At 64.3% G+C, this 22192-nt stretch overlaps 1 protein-coding gene across 6 annotated transcripts; it reads right to left on the reverse strand.

Annotated features, from left to right (window-relative positions):
* Nucleotides 1-2176: 2176 nt before the first annotated feature.
* Nucleotides 2177-17134, reverse strand: IFT27 (intraflagellar transport 27). 6 transcript variants are annotated; one of them, XM_008257077.5, is made up of 7 exons: nt 16763-17134; nt 10842-10921; nt 10478-10537; nt 8810-8869; nt 7140-7257; nt 6332-6441; nt 2177-2407 (listed from the first exon to the last, which is right to left on the reverse strand). In XM_008257077.5, the coding sequence occupies exons 1-7, from the start codon at nt 16794-16796 to the stop codon at nt 2309-2311; spliced, it is 561 nt and encodes a 186-aa protein (XP_008255299.1). In that variant the 5' UTR covers nt 16797-17134; the 3' UTR covers nt 2177-2308. The 6 variants fall into 6 exon arrangements, with proteins under 6 accessions (XP_008255299.1, XP_089163723.1, XP_089163722.1 ...); XM_089307597.1 differs by having other exon boundaries at nt 10842-11276; nt 16763-17083; XM_089307596.1 differs by having other exon boundaries at nt 10842-11279; nt 16763-17083.
* Between the last annotated feature and the right edge of the window lie 5058 nt (nt 17135-22192).

Raw genomic sequence — 22192 nt, forward strand, 5'->3', positions numbered from 1 at the left:
CAGGCGTGCGTTTCCTGTGTGTTTGCTGATGGGCAACGGGACCCTCTGGTAAAATTGTTCATTGATAGCCGCTTGCTGGGTCCCCACCCTGCCAGCCAAGCTCCCCCTGCTGTGACCCCTGCCTGCCTCGTCTCCTCTGCTGCTCCACACACACACCAGGCTGCATCCTCTTTGGCTTCAGGTTTCTGGACACTCAAAGCCACCTGTGCCTCAGGGCCTTTGCACTTGCTGCCCTTGCTGCCCGATGGCTCAGCCCCTGCACGGTCACGTGGCCATTCCTCTTGTTTCAAATGCCGCTTCTCAGAGGCCTTCCTGTCCACCACAGCTGCTGGCCCCGCTCTGTCTGTCTGCACTGCATGGGACGGCCTGCCGGGGACCCTCCAAACCAGGACCTCTGGACTTCCTCCCATTGCTTAATTCTACCACGCTTCGGCCAATCCCTGTTCCCGCTGGGGCTTCTAGCAGGGGACCCACGATGCTCCAAGCACGCCTCATCGTGAAAAAAACACACCAAGTTGGAGACTGCGAGTCTGCTCAGGTCTCTGGTCTGTGCGGTCGGGGAGGAGCAGGCTCGCTCTCTGGGGCCCCATGGGGCAGAGGGGCCGGGGCTGAGCCACGTCTGTCCCACGCAGGCCCGCTCCTGGTCCTGTTCCATTGGCGGCAGGGTCCCTGGATTCGGGGGCTCTGGGGTCTCCTCTAGGAGATACAGCGGCACAAGCCCCTCCCTCTTCCCGGCAGGACATGGTTCCCCCTCGCCCAGTGCCCATTTGGCAAGGCCAGGCCTCCCCCAGGACACCCCCCACCTGGTGGAGCCCCGCCTCCCCCTCTAGGCGCCAGCCTCAGCCCTGGGGGCTTTCTAGGGGCCTCTCTTGCTTGGGCCTTGGGCTGGGGGGGCACTGACTCACATCAGGTGCACCCTCAGCCCTGCCTCCCGTGCCCACTGTGTGCTCCCACGGACAGGGAAGAGGGGGTGGGGCGTTACTTGGCCCTAATTCCTGGGACCTCCTTAGGAAGTGGTCTACCTAGTGGCGTCTGTCCAGTTCCAGGGTGACCGGGCTGCCACCTGCCCAGGTCCCCTGGGTGGTTTCCCGTAGGCCTTCCTTTCTGGAACCGACCACACGAGGGCAGCAGCTCGGCCTTGCTCGTGCCCCAAACTCCCAGCGTGCTGCTGGAGGAGACCCCACGGTCCGATGGGGTGGCTGCCACGGGCTCAGAGGCGGCACAGGAAGAGAAGGGGGCACGAGGGCCTGCCGCTGGCTGCTGCCATGGGCCTAGTCATCCCGGTCATTGCTTCTTGCTGTGACCTTGAGGAGGGGCAGCCTGTCAGCCAAGATCCTGCCGGCACCCCCGGTCCCGCCAGCCAGGTTTCACTGGCTCCTCGTCCGTAAACGTGGCTCGCCGCTGCGAGGGCCACCTCGGCTAAGACAAGGCGGGCAGGCCACAGGAGGCGCCGCCAGCACTGGGGCGGAGCCCAGGCTACACAGGGCGAGAGGCTGCAGGAAGCCGAGGGTGATGGGGAGGTCGGGTGCCAGGCTGCGCGGCGGCTGCGGCTCTGAAGGCAAAGGCAGCAAGGCAGCCCTGCGGTCTTTAATCAGGGCAGGGAGATGATGAGAGCGGCGTTTTAGGCAGATTAACCTGGCGCAGAGGCGGGACGGAGCAGAGTCTGGCTGAGTGCAGGGAGTGACGGCTGCTGCCCAGTTCACAGAAGGGCCCCTGGCTGGCCGAGCGCTCGCTTCCCGGCAGCCGCGAGAGGCTGGGCCCTTCCCCCAGCACCCTGGGCCGGGCCTGGCCAGCAGAGGGCGCTGTGGCCTCAGCGACAGCAGCCGCTTCCAGGGAGCCCTGGCTGCCGGACAGGCCGCGAAACCAAGCCTGGTGGAGACAAGGAGAGGGCCGTGGGCTCCAGCCAGGGGGCTGCGCGGCAGGGCCAGCACTTGGACTGCGGCTGAGCCTGAGGGTGTGGCTTTCTCTGTGAAGGGGCCTTCAAGGAGCCTGTGCGCCCAGCCACGTGCTACACGGGGTGGGCAGCATTGCCCTCCACACAGCCAGCCACCACAAAGGGAGGCCGCCGGGCTCGGAGCAGAGCTCCTGGGATTGCTCTGTGATGGGCGGTGCCACAGCAGCCTAAGTGCAACCCAGAACCAGGGCTGCCCTGGCCAAGAACGAGAGGAGCCACCGCTTCTGGGTTCTCTGCTCCCTTTATTGAGCTGTCGGGATGCTCTGGCAGCGCAGGGGGCGAGTCCGCCGTTCTCGTGCCTTCCACACAGCAGAGCCCGCAGCGGGGTGCCCGGCAGCACCGTCCGCCCGGCCCTCACACCAATGCCCGGAAGGTCTCCACCTTCTCCCGGTACAGGCGGTGGAACTGCTGGGCCAGGCAGTGGAACGGGGCCTCGTAGTTCTCCTGCTCCTTCTGCAGAGAGAGTCGAGAAAGCCGCGGTGTCGTTCTCGCATGGGCAGAGGGCCAGCTCTGCTCGCTCGGGGCTGCCCACACTCGGCCTCCCCCTGCACCCTAGGTGAGGGCGTCGGGCAGAGGCACCACCCACGGCGGCCAAGGTGCTGGGGCCGTTCGGACAGAGCTGGATGCCGGACGGGGGTGAGACAAGGCCCTTTCTCACTTTGTCTGGACTCAGGGTCCGGAGGCCAACACAGCAGGTGCCGGCCAGGAGCCCCACGCACTGGAGGCAGAGTCCCTGTCCCCAAGGGTCTGGATGGGAACCGGGTTGGTGTGGGGACAGGGATGTTTCCGGGGGGAGGGGCAGGGCGCCCCTCCCTGGTCTCCGTCGAGTTGTTGTGAGGCTCTCAGGAAAAAGGTGGAGGCCCCGGAGGAGTACAGATCCTGGAGCTGGCGGTCCCGACGGCGCGGCCAGGAGAGCTCATCGGGACACACCGCACACCACCCCCCACCCGCTCAGGTGCCAGCCAGCAGGCTGCAGCAGGGGGTGTGCACGTGGCACGGGGTAGGGGGCAACATCTAGGAAGCCCTGCCCCATCCTGGAGCACAGGTGGGGGTCCCTGCAGGTGCACTGGGAAGCAGCAGGTGTAGTTTCTGTCACCGTAAAGGAGACCCGGATGGAGCTCCCGGCTCTGGCTTGGTTTACACTTAGCTGCTGCCAGCATTTGGGGGAACGATCTGGCAGGCGGAAGACCTGTCTGCCTTTCAAAGGAACCAATGAATCTGTCTAGAGGATTCTCTTCCTTCATTTGGAAGGCAGAATGAGAGAGAGAGAGATATCTTTCACCCACTGGTTCATTCCCTAAATGGCCACATCAGCCAAAGACAGGCCAGGCACTAACAGGAGCCAGGAATTCCCCCGGGTCTCTCCCACGAGCACACAGTCCCGTGTGCTCCAGAAGTGGAGCGGCAGGGACTCGAACCGGCGCTGTGATACGGGACGTGGTGCCAGCCCTGCAAGCAGCAGCTTAACCCGCTGGGCCTCAATGAACGAATCTTCAAAAATAAACAAACAAACAAAACCCAGAAGGCAACGGCGTGAGGCAGGGGCCCGAGCTGCTGGCTGCACTCCGGTAAAGCCACGTGCAGCCCGGGCACTCGGGAGTGGCTCAGTAGATGAGATCTCCGGCCGCCTCTGCCTCTCGAAATAAACGTTAAGCAGACAGAAGCTGGGCCGAGCACGCTGCACCCTGTACGCGAGTGCCTGGCTGGAGTCGCAGCCACTCCACTTCCAACCCAGCGTCCTGCTAACGCACCCTGAAGGCAGGGGTGACGCTCCAAGGACTGGCAGGCTGGGATGGAGTTGCAGGCTCCTGGCTTCGGCCCGCTCCAACCCTGGCTGTCGCCCAGGCATTTGGGGAGAACTAGCAGATAGATCTCTCTCAGGCCGGCGCCGCGGCTCACTAGGCTAATCCTCCGCCTGCGGTGCCGGCACACCAGGTTCTAGTCCCGGTCAGGGTGCCAGATTCTGTCCCGGTTGCCCCTCTTCCAGGCCAGCTCTCTGCTGTGGCCCGGGAAGGCAGTGGAGGATGACCCAAGTGCTTGGGCCCTGCACCCCATGGGAGACCAGGAGAAGCACCTGGCTCCTGGCTTCAGATCAGTGTGGTACGCCGGCCGCAGTGCGCCGGCCGTGGCGGCCATTGGAGGGTGAACCAACGGCTAAGGAAGACCTTTCTCTCTGTCTCTCTCTCTCACTGTCCACTCTGCCTGTCAAAAAAAAGAAGCTCTCTCTCTCAGATAAAATGAAGATAAACTGACACGAAGGCTGCAAGGTGCTTCTGCTCCCCTGGGCCAGCAGGGGCAAGCAGTGCCGGCCTGGGGCTGCCCGCCCGGGGCTCTGCGGGACCGGGAGGAGGGCAGCCGGTGGCCGCGTGGTTAAGGACAGTTTGGGATGTGAACAAGGCATCCGCCACAGCAGGTGCACCTGGACTTCTGAAGGGGTCCAGAGGGCTCCCCAAAGCCGGGTCTAGGGAGAACTCTACGAAGTAAGGAGTTCAGCACCTGGGAGCCTCAACAGTCACCAGGAAGCGACGTCAACTGGGCCACTTTCCGCCGCCACAGGGCCGCCCGAGCCAGAGACCCGTGTGTCACATGACGTCACATCTCCGGGGTTCCGTGGCTCTAGTTCTCTCTTCACCTGCGCACCCAGGGAGGAGCCACCCTCTCCTCCATTGCTCTGAGACCTGACACAGGTGCAGCCGCCTGTGGGGCTGTTAGGGCACTTAACGCAGGTACCGTGTGCAAAACCAGCGCACACGGCAGCCTCCAGCCAGCGCCAGCCCCTCCTCCCTGCACTGCCCCAGCCTCATCCCAGGACTTGGTTTCTGAAGCTGGTCCAACCCCTCAAGGTGCCGAACAATGTGGTTTTCAACATTTTTAACGTTTGCTTAAACACATGCTTTGATGTCTTGGTCTGCACGTTTCAAGATCCAGGCCGTGCTGGGGAGGGGAGGCATCACAGCGGCCGCGAGACCACAGCTGCAGATTCGGGAGGAGTTCAGGGAGGACGGGATGGGCATGGCGCTGCGACCCGCCCGCGTCTCGGAGGGCATCTGGCTGCATTTCCTTTTGAATCACGGCTCGCTTACCGGAGCTGCCAGTGCTATGACCGTGGCAGGGGGGACGTGTTAGCGTGCAGGGTTAACACCACGAGCTGCACGGAAGCCCCCTCCCCACCCACTGCGACACCCGGACACCTGCACCTCGCGGCCCAGCGGCTTTCACGGCAGCTGGGTTTTAACTTCTGAGTTCCATCAGGAGTTCCGGGAAGTCCCGGGATGGGTCTCGGGGTGAGGGGCCAAGTTCACGGGCAGGAACCCAGGAGGAGGGAACCCGGGACGCTGCTCGCCCGGGGCGCCACCGAGGGAGCCCTCAGTGTGGTAAACACTCAGCTGGAACTTCCTTAATTCAGCGTCTGTGGCCACTGGACCAGGGGCAGGGGTGACATTCCTCACTGCCGGCTACGAGTGCAAGGGCTCAGCCGTAAGGGTGCAAGTGAGACCGCCAGGGACGTTCATGCTGTAAAACCAGCGGCCACTCACTGAGCACTTAGCAGACTGTGCCGGGGCTCTGGCGTCACCGTCTTAATCTCGCACCCACAATCCAGGAGGGCGCCGCCGCATTTCCCTTGCTTCCCAGGGGCAGACGGAGCGCCGAGCGGCTGAGTGCCACGCCCAGGGTTCCCCGGCTGGCTCTCGACTGGCCGCAGGAGGGCAGCGCCACTCTTAAGGCTCATGTCGTCACGGCACCCCACAAAGGCAGTGCCAGGGGCTGCAGCAGAGTTTGGGTAGGGAACGACCACCAAGGCCCCGGGCTGGTGCTGAGACGGCCATTTCTAGGCGGGGCCTGGGTCAGCTGCTGCAGCTGGCCATGGGAAGGCCAGGGCTGTAGGGGTCACGAGCACCGCCAGGGGGCAGAGCTGGACAGCCCAAATCCTGTCACCCTTGAACTTCCCACTCCAGCTTGCTGGAGGGCACTTGGTGGGCTGGAGTCACCCCGGGGCGCAGCAAGTGGGGGCCAGCTGCACTGATGGCATGAGAAGCCAGGGACCCCAGCCCCGGCTGGCTCTGTCACCCGTCACGCTGCCTCGGGCCAGCCACCGCAGCTCCTCCACGCCCACCTGGGGCCTGTGGGGCCAACACTGTGCGGGTGCGGGGGAATCAGGTGCCGCCCCACCCCAGCCCAGCCGCGAGGGCCGCCATGGAGCTACAGCTCCCCCGGGGCTGGCCGGCTCCCGTGGTTGACCTGACCTGTGAGGATTTCTAGTGCACGGCAGAAGGATCTGGGCTAAGTAAGAATGCAAACATCAGCTCCACGCTGGTCTCTGCGTACCTACGGCGGTGAAGTGCGCGCCCCCGCCCCCACCCCTACGGGCAAACTCACCACGGAGGTCTCCAGACACTCCAGGCCTTGGCTCAGTGCCCACGCCTGGGCCTGGGCGGGGTCCACGGCTCGTCTGCTGGCCAGGTCTGTCTTATTCCCCACCAACACACCTGCTCCAGAGAAGCATCCAGAACACACGGCACTTAGCTGGGGCACGGGCAGCGCGGCGCGAGCGAGCACGCGGCCTCTGAGGGACGTGCGGCACCTTGGGAGAGCGGCTCCCTGGGCCGGGGCCTCTCATGCCGGCCCCCCAGGTGGGCTTTGCTGCTGCGTGGCCTTTCTTCCTGGCCATCACGAGCTCCTGTGTCCCCCTGTGCACAGGGCGGCAGGGCCAGGTGTGTGTGAGCCAAGGGGGCAGCGTAAAACGGGCATCGATGCTGATCCAAGCCCGGGCCCAGGCAGAGCTGGCGGGCAAGGCAGCTCGGCGCCAGCGGCACGCACTGTTGAGCCTGTCTCCTGGGTGGGAACGAGGAGGACTTGCTGATTTCACACAGCGATGAACACTCGGCGGACTGAAGGCGCTCGGCGGTGAGGCCGGGACGCGCACGCTGCCTGTCCCCCAGGCCCAGGAGGGGTCCTCCCCGGGCTGGCCTTCCGGGAGCAAGCGTTCTTCCCCCGAGTCTCTCCCACAGCCCCGCTGGGGGGCGGCTTTGCTCCCCTTTTGTAGATGTGGGTGGCCAGAGGCGGGGCCCCTGCACAAGCAAGGCCGTCAGAGGCCATGCCCTCAGCACCCCATCTGGCACCCAGCCACCCTAGCAACCCCCTGGGCCCCACAGCTGAGGGGCCAAGGCCCGCCCGCAGCCCCTACCTGGGAGGGAGACGCCGGGGGCCAGGGAGCGTGCCTTCTCCAGCCACCGGCCGCAGCTGCTGAACGACTGCTCGCTGGTCACGTCGTACACCAGGCACAGGACGTCGGGACTCTCCCACTGGGCGTGAGGGTGAGAGGGGGCCGGGTCAGCGGTGTGGAGGTGGGGCTGGGGGAGGAGGGGGCCTTCCCAGGGAAGGGATGAGGGTGCCAGGGCGTGAACCGCCCTGAAGGGGGCGCGAGTGGGGACTGGCCACACCCCCAGCAGCAGAGCCGGTCACCCGGTGAGCAAAGGCTGTGACGTGTCCCTCCTGGGCCGGGGCGGGGGCGGGGGAGGGTGCTGCTCAGTCCCAGTCTGGAGCTGGGGACCCAGGTTCCTGGCTGTAGGGGGGCTGCTCTCTCCATTGGGAGGATGTGCGTGCACCTGCTGCTTGTTCCATTCGCCTCTCGCCCGAGTTCTTCTCCAAGGCCCATTTGCCCCCGCTGTTCCGCCCTTCAGCCTTGCAGCCCACCCGTCTTCTTCCTCTCCTCACTGGGACCTGGGTGCCGGCTGTTCTATGCACCAAGGGCTCTCTGTGCTCCCCCGGCAGCGCAGCGGCGTCCACAGCAGCCCTACCCCAGACCTCACCCACAATCGGGCAGGCATCGGGGGCTGCGGCTGCACTCACAAGGGCTGCTCAGAGAGCCCCAGGTCACCCTGGTCTCCTGCACGGGGACAGCCTGGCTCATTGTGGGGACGCCGGGACTCTCCCAAAGCATGAAGGAGGGACGCTCTCTTCCCCCGGCGCCCTGGCAAGGCCGGCTCCCGCTCGGCTCCGGAGCGCCCACCCCCAACTCACAGGGCCTCACTGGTTTTCCAGGTGTCTCGGGGGAGCTCCGACTGAGCCAGGAGCCCTTCGGGCAGCCAGGCCCCCGAAACAAGCTGACTGCCCCACGGTGAGAGGAACCAAGACAGGAACCCCCACCCAGGAGGCTTTGCGGCTGGGGGCTGATAAGAAGAGGGGGCCCAGAATGGTGGCTGCAAGGGCGGAGCCACATGGCACCAGCTGGCACCAGGCCCTGCCCCTGACAGCTGCTTGGGAAGCAGCAGGAATCGGCGCACAGTGCGCCCTGTGTGACGTCATCATCGGACCCACTTCTCTTAGACAACAAAAGGCCGCAGCAGGCAACTTCCATGAAAATGTGGCCTTCGTGGAAGGCAGGGGAGGGCTCTGGGGGAGCCCAGCCTTCTAATTAGTTCAGTGAGGCAGTTACCTGGGGAGGTGCGGCCGGACAGGTAGGATCAACCCGGGAGGCAGCGAGCGCCCGGCCCAGAGCAGACCCCCGTGGGATGCCCCCAGGAAGCCCTGGTGCCCCCACCCCAGGAGGCCTGCGCCTCATTTCAGGGCCCTTAGGCAAGTCCCTAGAGGGACGGACGCAGCAGGTGTGTCCCAGGAGGCTTTGCGGCAGGGTGCTTACAAGAAGGGGGCACCCAGAGCAGGGGCTGCAAGGACAGAGCCACGTGGCTTCTGGCACATTTGGAACCCAGCTGGTCCAGAGCTGGGGTGGGGGCCGGGGCTGAGAAGAATGCCCCGTAAGGAATCTCGCCCCCGCAGTTTTTCTCAATGGCCACCGTGCATGTTGGTGGCTGAGAGGGGGAGGGGCGGCAGTTAGGAAAGGGGCGTGCTACTTGCCAGCTTATCCAGCATGTCTGAGAACAGCTCCTTGCCCGCAGAGTCGAAAATGAAGAGCTCCTGGAATTGGAAACATGCGTGCTGACCATGCCTACATGCGCGATGCCCTTGGCGAGAGTCACGGCTGGTGCTCGCCTTAGCCCCGGGCACACACACTGGCCCCTGGGTGCGAGGAAGGCGGAGAGCAGAGCAGCGACCCCCGGACCCCCGTCGCAGGCCACCCAGCCCTCCCCGCCCCTTCTCACCCCTCCCACTTCCCACCTGGGGGAGCAGAACGCTACGCAGGCCACAGGGGCTCTGTTTTCCAGAGGTCACCGTGCTTTGCTAACCAAATGGATTTTCAAGTCTTAAAGAAGCCCTGGTGAGGTCTGGTGGTGGTGGTGGTGGGGGTGTGTGTGTCAAGTAGGCTGGGCCGTCCAGGTTCTGGGATGGCTGAGGGGCCGCCCACCGGGATGGGGGGCTAGGGATGACCCTTCCCGCCTCGCCCCCACCTCACCCCGCCCAGGGGAGGCTGTCCCGGTGCTGCTGCCCCCGAAGCCCCCCTCTCCTCGCCCTCTGCCCTCCCCCTGCGGGTTCTGACCCCAGCACCCCCTGCATATGGGCGCCGGAGCACCCGCCCCAGCCTTTCCCACCGCATCAGGGGCATCCGGGACATATTTTTGCTCATGGGTTTCTCCATGTATATAATATATATATTATATATTATATATATAATTTTTCTTATTTGAAAGACAGAGACAAAGAGAGACACAGCTGGACAAAAAGAGATTTTCCATTCCCTAGTTCACTCCCCAAATGCCAGCAACAGCCTGGGCTGGGCCAAGTCAAAGCCAGGAGCCCAGAGCCCCACACAGGCCTCCCATGTGGGTGGTGGGGACCCAGGTGTCTGGGAGACCACTGCTGCCTCCCAGGGTGCGCACTGGCAGGAAGCCGGGCCAGGCCTCAACCCCAGGCAGTCTGACATAGGATCTGGGTGTCCCAGGAGACAGCTTAAGCACTGTACCAAATGCCTGCCCCACCACAGATCTCTAGAAGGGATCCGTGTCATGGCCTGTGACACTGGCAACCCACATGGGCACCGGTTTGAGCCCTGGCTGCTCCACTTCTGATCCAGCTCCCTGCTAATGCACCTGGGAAAGCAGCAGAAGATGGCCCAAGTCCTCGGGCCCCTGCACCAGCATGGGAGACCCAGATGAAGCCCCTGGCTCCTGGCTTTGGTCTGGCCCAGCCCTGGCCATTGTGGCCATCTGAGGAGTGAACCAGTGAAGGAAGCTGTCTCCTTCTCTCTCTAACTCTGCGTTTCAAATCAATCAATCAATCTTGATTTTTAAAGGATCTAGGAAAAGCTACAAGTCCTCCCGCAGGTGCGCACACACGAGCTTCCCATCCCACCACTCAGCCGGAAGAGTTCCCGGATGCACCCAGAGGTGTAAGAACCCAGATGCTCACTGACAAGCTCTCTGGCGGCAGGGCCCACACCCCCGAACTCCTCCCCTGCTCGCCCTCAGCTCATCTGCCCCATGTTCCCTGTGTCCCGGATGCTGTTCCCAGGTGCATGGACGAGGCCGGGGCAAGTCCTCGCGTGGCAGCCCTCACGGGGAGGGGCCCTGAGCCCAGGTGGAGCAGCGCTGGGTCCCCTGGTGGGGGTGGGGGGAGGCCACCACTCACCACGCTGTCGCCCGTGTCGGGAATTGGCACCGTCTTCACCACCAAGTCCACCCCCGTCGTCTGCCATGAGCACCAAGCGCGTGAGCATGGAGGGTCGGGGGGGCAACAGGAGGAGAGGATGAGCACCCCGGTCCCTGGAGGCTCCCCCCACCACCCGCCTCGGTGTTCGCGGGCAGTGTGGCAGCTAGAGCAGACCTGCCAGGCCCCTCCCCTCCATGCCCGGGAGCGGGCCTGGTGACCACACGGTGCCCTGGGCAGCCCGCTCGGCACATGGCCCCCCACCCCATGGCACCGGCCCCCGCGAGCAGCGGTGGGGGAGGGGGCTTCTCGGTGGCCCCTGCTCCACAGCCTTCATGCGGCTCACCAGGGTGTAGTTCTTCTGGAAGTGGGCCCCGTCACTGCGGAGGGTCTGGGCCAGGGCGGTCTTGCCCACCGCGGGGTCTCCTGTGAGGTCAGGGCAGGGGACGCCGTGAGTTCTCATCAGCCCCGAGAAGCTCTGGCCCCAGACACCGGAATGCCAGTGGCTTTTCACCGACGACGTCCTGGGCCTGCGTGGGCTCTTGTTTGGAGGTCGTGAGCAGGGCAATGGACTTGTGAGACCCTAAATTCACGGCGGGGCGGGCGTCTGGTGCCGTGGCTAAGCTGGGACTCCCACAGCCCACACCGGCGTGCCTGGTCCAGCTTCCGCGAACGTGCGCTGAGACAGCAAGGCGTGACTCTCGCAGTAGGTCCCTGCCAGCCCGCGTGGGAGACCCAGACGGAGTTCTGGGGTCTTGGCTGTGGCCTGGCCCAGCCCTGGCTGCTGTGGGCACAGGGGGAGTGAACCAGTGGGTGGAAGGCCCCGTCTTTCTCCCTGCCCACCCCGAAACCCGTGTCCAGGGGACCTTCTCCACCTGCCCGGGCTCCTCCTCGCAGCCTCGCCACAGCCCCATCGCAGCAGGAACTGTTCCCGCCAAGCTGGGCTTCTCCCAACGCTCTCTGGCTGGTCAACAGCCCCGCACAGGGACGCGGCGAGCCTGGGATCCCACCCGGGAGCAGTGGGGCCTGGAGCGCTGCCCGAGCTCGCCAGGTGCCGCCGGCTCTCTCCGCCCGTCTCTACCTCTCCATTCGTCCTGCTGAGTTTTGCACCCATGACCCCGCTCGGCCGCCTGCTGGCCGCCTGTTTTATTTGCAGTATCTTCCGCACCTGCAGAGCCGCACCCTGGTTCCCAGCCCTTCGTCCATCCAGCCCCAGACAGAACCAGCTCTCGACCCTCAGCGCCGGCGCCCCTGCACCCTGTGTGCCCGCTGCCTGCTGAGGGCTGGCCGCTCTGTTCGCCTCCAGTTTAGGCTTTTCCCACCTATAATTCCCCCGGAAGACAATTCTTGGATGGCGCATGGCACTGCGCTTTAACTCCTCCAGGTGTGAGTGAGCTGGCTTCCCTATCTGCCCCACGTGTCCCATTCGTGCGCCCACACCTGCCTTCCCCGCCGAGGCCGCTGCCGTGCACCTCAGGGGACAGATGAAGAGGGTGGGAGAAGCAGGTGCCCTCCCTCCAAGGCCCCTCCTCCCCTGCAGTCGGGGCCCACTGCTGACCCAGCCCTGGCCCACAGTGAGGACCGGGGCCGGGCACCACCGTTCTTGGAGCACAGACAGCTCTCCTGCACGCCCTGCCCGCACCCAGCTGCCCGCTCCCGCACGCGGCGGCAATGGGCCCTCCCCGCGGTGGGACAGTGCCCGCAGGTCTGATCTGCTTCACCCCCAGCTGTCAGGCGGCGTCACCGGCCTACAGGACACCTCCTGCGGTGGCTGCGAGGAGGCGAAACCACTGCTACCCACATCGGCAGAGCAGCAAGCTGACAAGTGCAAGGTCAAGCACTGAGAACCAGGGCGCCGTCTGCGGCAGCAGCGAGGCGCGGAAGGAAGGAGTGAGTTGTGCGGCGGGCGGGCTTCCCGAGGGTGACGGCGGAGGCCACCGTGACCCCGGACCTGCCAAGTCCAATGTCTGTTCTTGGTTCTCATCATCCTTGACAGCTCTCAAGGGCATGAGGCAGCCCGACGTGACCCTCCACCCTGAGCCCTGGCCCTGTGGTCTCAGGGCCCCGGCGCTGGCCAGAGTCTCCTGCCACTCTGCCCACTCCTCGGCCCCCACGTGAGTCCTCGGAGCTCTGAATCATTCTCACGGCCTCGACCCTCAAGGCCTCCCTGCTGTGCTTGGTATTCCCAGGACCCGTGGGCCTTTACCCAACGCGTCTGTGCACAGCCAGGCTCCCGGGTCCCTGGGGCTCTGCACACCCCCACGCCGCGTCCTCACTGCCCCCTCCCCTATCCAGCAGTGGCCCTTCCCTCTCTCACATCCTCTGCTGCATCTCAAGCCCACGCCGCCGCCCACACCCCACACCTGGGGGTCTCCCGACACTGCCCCCACCCACACCCCACACCTGGGGGTCTCCTGACACTGCCCCCACCCACACCCCACACCTGGGGGTCTCCAGACACTGCCCCCACCCACACCCCACACCTGGGGGTCTCCCACACTGCCCCCACCCACACCTCACACCTGGGGGTCTCCCACACTGCCCCCACTCAAACCCCACACCTGGGGGTCTCCCGACACTGCCCCCACTCACACACCCCACACCTGGGCATCTCCCGACACTGCCCCCGCCCACACCCCACACCTGGGCGTCTCCCGACACTGCCCCGCCCACACCCCACACCCAGGCATCTCCCGACACTGCCCCCACTCACACACCCCGCACCTGGGCGTCTCCCGACACTGCCCCGCCCACACCCCACACCCAGGCATCTCCCAACACTGCCCCCGCCCACACCCCACACCTGGGCGTCTCCCGACACTGCCCCGCCCACACCCCACACCCCACACCCGGGCGTCTCCCGACACTGCCCCGCCCACACCCCACACCCAGGCATCTCCCAACACTGCCCCCACTCACACACCCCACACCTGGGCATCTCCCGACACTGCCCCCGCCCACACCCCACACCTGGGCGTCTCCCGACACTGGCCCGCCCACACCTCACACTGCAGTGATGGCTCAGCTGGTTGGGTTCCTGCCGCCCACGCCCATGTGGGGGACCTGGATTGTGCTCCAGACCCTGCTGCTGCAGGAAGTGAGTCACAGTGACCCCCGCCCCCGCTGGGCCACTGAACTGCAGTGCCCGCGTGAGCCAAGGGGCCGCGGGGGTCTGCATCCCAGCTCTGAGGGCTGCTAAGCTCCGGCGGCCCCACCTCTGCCCGCTGCCTGCCCCTGGCCCTCCATGCCTGATGAGCCGTCCTCGCTGAGGGCTGAGTGCGTTGTGGTCTCCACCAGGCCTCGGGTAGGAAGGCCCGCCAGCAGGCCGCTCTCTCCTCCCCGCCTCAGCCGCCCTGTGCACAGCACCGCCCAGGGACCCTCCCAGGGCGGCGCCCTCCTCCCGGCTCTCGCGCAAACCGCAGCGATGCCCGCCCGCCAAGCCTGCCCCGGCCCACGGCCCAGCTCTCACCAGCACACAGTCTGGGCTCTGCACTCCCGCTCTCAGCCCAGGGCCAGCTCCGTCCGGTGCCCCAGTCCAAGTCCAAAGCCTGCCCATTATCTGCCAGGCAAAGCCCGGTGTCCTGTCTGTCCGTCCCCGGGCGGCGAGGTGCGTCCTCCCCGGAGGCACCGTCACCGTCCCCTGCGTCCCGTGAAGCAGCACGTCACAGCACCTCAGGGTGCAGACTCACGACCAACTCCATCACTTGCTAGCTGTGTGACTGTGGGTCAGTCCCTTAGCCTCTCTGTGCCTCAGCGGCCAGAGCCATCCAACGGGCCAGCAGTAACACCCGCTTCCTCAAATTGCTGGGAGGATTTCGTGAGTTAAAAAGCACAGTGCCTGGCATACAGTAGGTGCTGCTTAAATGTTTCCTAAGAAAACACAGATGAGCACCAAGTGTGCCTTGCTCGCGTGGTGGGAGCCAGAACCAGCCACACGAGGCGTTTCTTGTGTTAGGAAACTGGCGCAGTTGTAGCCAGGTGGCCGCATGGCCCAGCTACCCGAGCCAGGCTCCACCCCCATCCTAATGGGATTCACTGCTTCTGCTTTCCTGCCCGCCCTCGGGCAAAGTTTTAAAAAGGCCTGTTCTGAACACCGAGCTCTCTTGGTTCTGCTCTCTAGTCTCCTCCTCTCGTCTCTCTCCTCCCTCCTGTCTCTCCCTTACAGTCTCCTTCTCTTTCCCTTCGCCGCCCCTTCACTCCGGTCTGTTGGGTGTTCCCCAATAGACCCTTTCCCTTACTCCGGTGTCCGGTGTGTTTTAAGACGGCTGACATTAATATATAACATCTCGGGTGTCTTGGTTCGTGTTTGCTGCGGATCAACCTCTCACGGGCACCTCGGCCCGTCCTGCAGCGCAGGGGCTGGGCTGAAGCGGCCCTGCGCTCCCCGTGCAGGACGACTCCCCGGCAGCAGGTGCCCAGTGGCGGCTGTCGCATGAACACCCTTGGACTGGTGGGCTGGTTACGGGGGAGAAAAAACAAAGCCGCACGGGTTAAGCAGCGGGCCCGGGAGAGGTGAAAGGAAAGAGAAAGCCAGCGATGGTGCGTGCATGCGTGTGCTTGCGTGTGCGTGTGCGTGGTGGGAAAGGGGGCTGGCGCGCCAGGCTGAGGCCTTTAGGTCCCCGGACACTTCCAGGAAGAGAGGCCTTTGGGGCCTCACGGGCAGGCTGCAGACTGAAGGCCGGGCTGGGGTTCAGGGTCACTCCTGCTCCCGCAGGCGGCAGCTGGACCGAGTAGAAACGTCGGCCTCGGGAGCAGGGGCAGAGGCGGACACCGGGGCTGGCGTCCTGGCAGGGCTAAGCTGCTTGACGGTGCCGGCGGTCCACAGTGGAGCGCCAGTGAAGGTCCTGGCTGCTCCCTGCTAATGTGTCTGGGCCCCTGCCACGCACCAGGGAGACCCGGATGGAGTTCCAGCCTCCTGGATTTGGCCTGGCCCCGCCCCGGCTGGGGAGCGAGCCAGTGGATGGAAGATCTCTGCCTCTCCTCTTACTGTCACTCAGCCTCTAAAAAGGAGGACGGGGAGGAGGAGGAGGAGGAGGGCAAAATGAGAGACATTGAAAGCCTGGGCTGGGAACAGAGCCCCGGGAGCCAGACCACAGGGTCTGATCACACAGTGTGCGGCTCCTGCTGTGTGACCCTGCGCATGTCCTCCCCTCTCTGGGCCTCTTCCCCTCTAAGTGAGGAGGACAGTCCCGCCCAGGGGGAGAAGGGCTAAGAGTCTAGCACGGTGCTGGCGCCCAGAAACCACTCCAGCGGGCAGCTCGATTTGAAAAGCAACAGGAGGAGGAACAGTCAGAGCCGCCCATTCGGAGGAGAAAGTAAACTGTGGCCAGCTCATCCCCAAAGCAGACATGACGGAGCCGGCGAGAGGAACAGCCCAGTTATTTCTCATACACAACACTGCCTCCCCCAGCGCTTGGGGCAGCCGCCTCCCCTGAGAACCCCTAATTCTCCAGCCCTAACATGAGCTGAGTTAGGCTGCCAGGCACCCTTCCGGGGGACCCTTTTACTTTCAAATCAGGAAAGTCATCCCCAATATGACCATCTCATCTGAGCCTGCAGTGGGTTAACCTGCCGCCTGCAGTGCCGCCATCCCCCATGGCTGCTCCCGTTCCGATCCAGCTCCCTGCTAACGTGCCTGGGAGAGCAGCGGGAGACAGTCCAAGTGCTTGGGCCCCTGCGCCCACGGGGGAGACCAGGAAGAAGCTCCTGGCTCCTGGCATCAGCCTGGCCCAGCCCTGGGCCTTGCAGCCATCTAGGGAGTGAGGGAGTGAACCAGCCGATGGAAAATTGATCTGTCCCCCCGCCCCCCGACATCTAACGCTGACTTTTAAAAAGGAGATTCTTTTCTCCATACAATTTCTTGCCGCTTCTTTCCTGAGCTGCTTGGGGAAGCCCGGGGAAGCTGCAGGTGGTGGAAACCCTGGGTCTGAGCTGGGGCCGCCCCTCTCGGTGCCTCAGGAGGAACAGGCCGAGGGTGGACGAGGCAGCGCCGAGGCCAGGGCGCCAAGCCGACAGGACGCATGGAGTGATGACCGGCCAATTCCCCCATGCCTCGCCCCGCCGGACAGCGCAGGGTTCGGCTGACCGCTAAGCCTGCTTCCTGACCGCGCCGGGCCAGGCCGGCGGGGCTACACAGGTGCTCTGGGAGGCAACTCCTCCCCGCCTAACGGATTTTACTGCCCCAGCCACTGCAGGAGAGCGGAAGGGAAGGGACAAGAGCTCCCACGACGCCGGAGCCGCTGTTGGAGCGCGAGGCCGCCGACTCACCGGCCAGGATGCACTTGGCTGCCAGCTTCACCATGGTAACAGCCGCCGCCCCGGACCCGAGAGGGGCAGGGCGGCTGCTCGGGGCCCTGCGCCGGCCTCTGATGGGAGGTGCGTGGGAGGGCCGATCTCCGCGGCCTGGATCTCCTGGACAGGGGCTGGGGGCAGACAGCGACGCCGGCGGTGGGCGTGCGGGCTGGAGGAGGGCTCCTGACGGGGCCCGGCTCAAGGCTCCAGAAGCAGCCAGGGAAAGTGCAAGCGAAGCGACGCGACCCCGGAGCGCGGCCCAGCCTCGCAGCCCAGACCCTTCGCGTCCGAAGTCCCGCGCCAAAGGTGTTTGCCTGGTAACCACCGCCCCTAGTTCCGCCTCCGCCTCTTCCTCGCTGACCCTCGATTGGCTGTCATCAATACTCCCGCCCCCGACAGCTCTCGGAGACCCAATGGGAGGAGGGGGAGGGACTAATCGGCTCCTTTTGAGAGACAATTTGTAGCAGCATCTGCTCTTCAAGTTCATTCCGCTTGACTCTGAATGGGTTCAGGTTATGTCAATCAGCTCTGTCTCCCGCCCTCTCTCCGCCTTTGCTTACAGGGAAAACAAACTCCAACACCAAGTAGCCAAAGCGCTGATGAAAGAAGCTTTCTGATTGGTCAGAGGTTGGCTTGGCCCATCTTCCAGAGAAATGGGGATTCGCGACAGCCCCCTGCCCTCCTGGAAGTGGGTTCGCCCTCAAGGGGCCTGGCTTCCGGCCGTCCTGAGCGGCGCTTGCGCAGTCGAAGAGGCGGCAGCAGGGCCTGGGGGCTGGGGGCGTGGGGCATTTCGGTGTCGCGTCCGGGTCCCGGGTTGGAGGGATCGCGGCTCCAGGAGCACCACCACGTGCACGCCCTGTGTCCCCAAGGGACCGTGCTTTAGAAAGCCCAAGGACGGTGCGCGCTTGAAACCGAGCCCGTGGCGGCGTTTGACGGGGGTGGGGGAGGCGTGTGACCCCCGGGCCGCAGATCCCTGCCCGCCGCCCGGGCAGGCGCCCCCAGCCCCAGCCGCAGCCCCCGGGGGCCCGGGGCGGCAGGTGCCCTTCGGAGCCCTCCCTCTGCTCGCTGGCGCGCGCACTCCCTAGCCCTGGACCAGGGTAACCAATGCGGATAGCTTGGGATTTTCTTCCGCGGGTTCACCCCTGGTGTCCTGGTGACACCTGTCGCTCCATCCAGACCTCCCGTGTGGGTGGCAGGGACCCAGGCACTCAGCCGCCATCGCTGCCTCTCCGGGTGGCGTCAGCAGGCGGCTGGACCGGAGCAGAGCTAGTGCTCAACCCAGGCTAACCGGCGTGGGACGCGGGCGCTCTTCAGTGGCATCTTTTTTTTTTTTTTTTTCCCCTTCATGAAGCAGTTTGTTTCGCCTGGGTATAAAAAGTTACTTAGATGCGATTATACATCCTTCCATTTATGCGATGTTGTGTTTTTCCATACAATTTGCTAAGTGGCATCTTGACCGCTCAGACAAACCCCTGCCTCCTCGTCCCGCTTCTTGCTGGCCCCTCCCCAGGCCAGGCTGTTCGCTGCAGTGACCCCCCTTCCCTCTTCAAGGACCGTACAAGGTTAAGTTGATGCCAAGGTTGCATGGCTGTTGAGTGGCAGCGTTGGAGTTGTTTGAACACCGGGGACGCTGCCCCGTTCCCTGTCACCCTGGAGAGCGAGCGTCTCCCCGAGTTCCCTGCTGGGGAGCCTGGGGCGCCAGGCTCGGGCAGAGCGCTTTGCACCCTCCCTGCGTAGCCACCGCTCCTACACCAGGGAAGTGGAAGCTGTGGTCCCTTTAATTTCTCAGGCCAGGGAGCTGGGGTCCCTGAGGGAGGCCAGGACTCTAGCACTATCAGCCAGGAGCGTAGCCAGCCCGCGTCTCGATGCTTGCTGGGGCTGATGGCTTCCCATCACCCCGTGTTCTTGCCCTGGTCTCATTTAGAAGCTGTTCATGGTGGGCGGGGCCGTGGCGTAGCAGATAAAGCCACACCTGCAGCACCGGCCCTTGTGTGGGTGTCCGGCTCTCTGCTATGGCCTGGGATAGCAGTAGAAGATGGCCCAAGTCCTTGGGCCCCTCCACCCGCGTGGGAAACCTGGAAGAAGCTCCTGGCTCCTGACAGCCCAGCTCAGGCTATGGAGGCCATTTGGGGAGTGAACCAGTGGGTGGAAGACTCTCTCTCTGTCTCTCCCTCTGTCTATAGCTGCCTTTCAAATAAATAAATAAATCTTACAAAGCAGCAGCTGTACATGAGTGCTGGCTGCGGGCCGGGCCCTTTGCCGCTGCTGGGGCCACGGAAGGGAAGAAGGCAGGGTCCTAGGCCTCGCAGTGGCGCGCCAGGGCCATGCGGGTGTGGAGGAGCCAGGAATCTATTTTTGTCTGCCATGCAAACGGACTGAAAGGGAAGACAGGGCAGCCGTGGGGAGACCTGCACCGGCTCGGGGCCGTCCGCGCAGCCGGGACCTCTGGTGGAGAAGAGGAGTCAGCGAGGAGCCGTCACCGAGGCTTACGTGGGCACAGGTCCTCCTGCGCCTGGAGGAGCGCGCCTCGCCCTGGCTGGGGGAGAGGGGTTGGGAAGGAGACTCCGGAAAGGAGGCCTTGAAGAAGGGCTGGAAGTTTACACGGTGGACGCGGAGGGGGGGCCCCACCGGGGCTGGGTGGGGCCACAGGCAGGGCACATGGTGCGGGCATGTGGAGAATGGCAGGTGCCACTCTCTGGGTGTGAATGGGAGACCGGGTCCCACCGGGTAAGCCAGGACCCGGGCAGGCGGAGCCACACGGGCAGGCACAGACAGTGGACAACACTGGCCAGAGAACCCTTCTGGGGGGAATCTACCCAATGAAGATGGTTTTTGAAATGGGAATGTGTTTTTTTGTTTTGAGAAAGAGAGCGAAGCACTCCCACGCACTGATCCACGCCCCACGTACCCAGGATGGCTGGGGCTGGGGCTGGGGCTGGGGCTCCCGCATGGGCGGCACTTGAGCCGCCACTGCTGCCTCCCAGGGTCTGCATTAGCAGGACACTGGAGCCAGGGCTCGAATGCGGTGCTCTAATACGGGGAGTGGGCAGCATCTTAGGTGGTTATTAGGCCAAGAGCCCACCTCTCCCCAAAAGTCTGTTGAGGGATGACCAAGCGCTGGGATGCAGAGGGGCAGGCGGGTGCTCAGACAGTGGTCACCTAGGACTGTGTGGTAAGCAGTGGTGCTGTGACCCACGGACCAGAGCGTCAGCCTCACCCGGGGAGCTGTTAGAAATTCAGGTTCCCAGGCCCCAGCACTGGGGGTGGGGCCCACGGCCTTGCCACAGCCTTCCTTGTGACCCGGGTGTCTGTAGGTGGTGCCAGGATTCACCTTAGCCACCGCATCTGCTTGTCTTTGTGTGTCAAGGTCCCCGGAGCCTTCCTACCCCAGGGCCTTTGCACATACTGCCCTCAGCAGGACTGCAGGTCTCTTGCTCTCATGACCTTGGATCGCTGCCTCAAGGTCACGTCCCCAGGGAAGCCCTCCCAGGCACCCAGTGTATAGCATCGCCTCCACCCATCAGTCTCAGTCCCCTTGCCTCTCTGCTTTCCTGACAACCCTCTGTTCAACCCCGGACAATTGTCCCTAGTTGGTTGCCTATTTGTGTAGTTTCTGTCTCCCTCCACTGGAAGGCGAGCGGCATGAGAACCGGGGCCCAGCATGACACACTCAGGGCTATTTTTAAACTGAATGAATGAATGGATTTCTTAGTGTTTGCCCGTGTGGTCATTCATTCATTCAACAAGCACCCGTTGTTGAACTTGGGCAGGCCGGGGGGCCTGTTACTGGGAGAGGTGTAGCCTTTGGGTACAGGTAGCCCGGGCCCGGGGCCTCTCCCACCTGCTGGCTGCACGCCCAGCTGGACCCGCGCTCGCTCCGTGCAGGAGGAGGAGGAGTTAACAGTTTGGGTTTGGCTGCACGCGGGCTGATTGCAAAGCAAGGGTCCAGGGAGAGTGGGGTGGGGAGGCAGGCAGCTGCCGACGGTCGTTCCCAGGGACTGTTCAATCATCGTGGGGTTGAACGCCTCCCAACAGCCCTGATGAGCAGCCTGTGTCGGAGCCGCGGCCCGGTGCCAGCCGCAGCCGCAGTATTCTCCGCACGGCGCCAGGGCTGGCGGGGGCCCCCAGGGAGCCTCCTCAGGGCCCCATCACTCTCAGGCTTTGTAGGGTTGCTGGGTGCAGGACAAGCCCCTTGGGGAAATGAGAGGTTTGGGGACATAGGTGGAGAAAGGCGTCCGAGGCCAGGCCCAGAAGGTGGGGTGTGGGGGTGGGGAGCTGCAGGAACGGAGTGTGCATGCCGCAGGCTCTCTGCAGTTTTGGGGTAGCCGATGCTTGGTGGGGTGGGGTGGGGGTGTTGGGAGATGTTTGCTGGCGTCGCTGGCCCCTGCTAGAAGCATCCGTCTTTGCTGAGACAACCACAGATGTCCCCAGGCGTTGCCAAGGTCTTCCACAGAGGACAACCGCCGGTCGAGACGACTGGACTCCGTGGTCAAGGATTTGGACTTTGAAAGTGAAATCAGGCGGGGACTCACACTGTCTGGGTTTGGTCCCTGCTCCCCTGCCCCCGGCTCCTCTGTGCCTCAGTTTGCTCACGCCTGCTCCCGGGGGAAGCGGCCTGGGACGCGCCGGCCAGGTGGGAGGGCCCAGGCCTGATGAACAGCGTGTCAGGCGGCTGTGGCACCTGGTACACGGCCTTCTCGTGGTAATGACTCGGCCGTGCGTTTTCCACTGCTCACGCGGGCCTGGTTGTTTACGACGTCTCCGCGGATGCAGTGCTTGGCCATGCATGGCCGCCTCCATAAAGGGCAGAGGAAATGGGGCTGACGCACCCATCCACCCTGTGCCTGGAATGCAAAGTGGCCGCCGGAACCAGGGCCGCGGCAGGCACGGAGGCCGCCATGCCTCGCTCCGTCAGCAGGGGGCAGCAGCACCCAGGTAACTGCGGTTGAGCGCCGGGCCCTTCAGGTTAACTTTGCGGCTGCTTTTACTTACAGTTGAGCCAGTCATCCCCGCCACAGCCACCCGAGGCCTTGTTTAACAGGCTGCGGCAGCTCATCCACAGAAGCCGAGAGCAGCTTTTCTGGAACGTTCTGACTTTTGCCCATTTGCTGGCTGGCAGTGGGCTGCCAACTCTCCGGGGCGTCTTGCTGGAGGCACAGGGCCTTGGTTCACATCCCAGAGTCTAGGGCTGCTGAGTGCTGCTCCTGGTTTGACCATGCACCTGCCGATGTCCTTTGCTGGCCCCTCTCCCACATGTACGGCAGGGCCCACCAGCCCTCCCAGGTGCACCAGCAAGGAGCCAGATCGGAAGTGGAGCAGCCGGGACTCAAACTGGTGCCTTCATAGGGGATGCCGGCCTCACTGACGGCAGCTTAACCCTCTATGCCACAGCGCTGGCCCCGAGAG

The sequence above is a fragment of the Oryctolagus cuniculus genome, chromosome 11 (genome assembly GCF_051225735.1).
Source record: "Oryctolagus cuniculus isolate XC-2025 breed Fujian yellow rabbit chromosome 11, ASM5122573v1, whole genome shotgun sequence".
NCBI lineage: Eukaryota > Metazoa > Chordata > Mammalia > Lagomorpha > Leporidae > Oryctolagus > Oryctolagus cuniculus.

Coding starts and splice junctions, on each gene's coding strand:
- IFT27 (XM_070052883.2), bottom strand. CDS start 8,312: ATGGAAGTTGCCTGCTGCGGCCTTTTGTTGTCTAAGAGAAGTGGGTCC. Junction 7,258..7,985: donor CCGAGACACCTGGAAAACCA/GTGAGGCCCTGT, acceptor CCTCACGCCCAG/TGGGAGAGTCCCGACGTCCT. Junction 2,408..6,331: donor AGTGTCTGGAGACCTCCGTG/GTGAGTTTGCCC, acceptor CTCTCTCTGCAG/AAGGAGCAGGAGAACTACGA.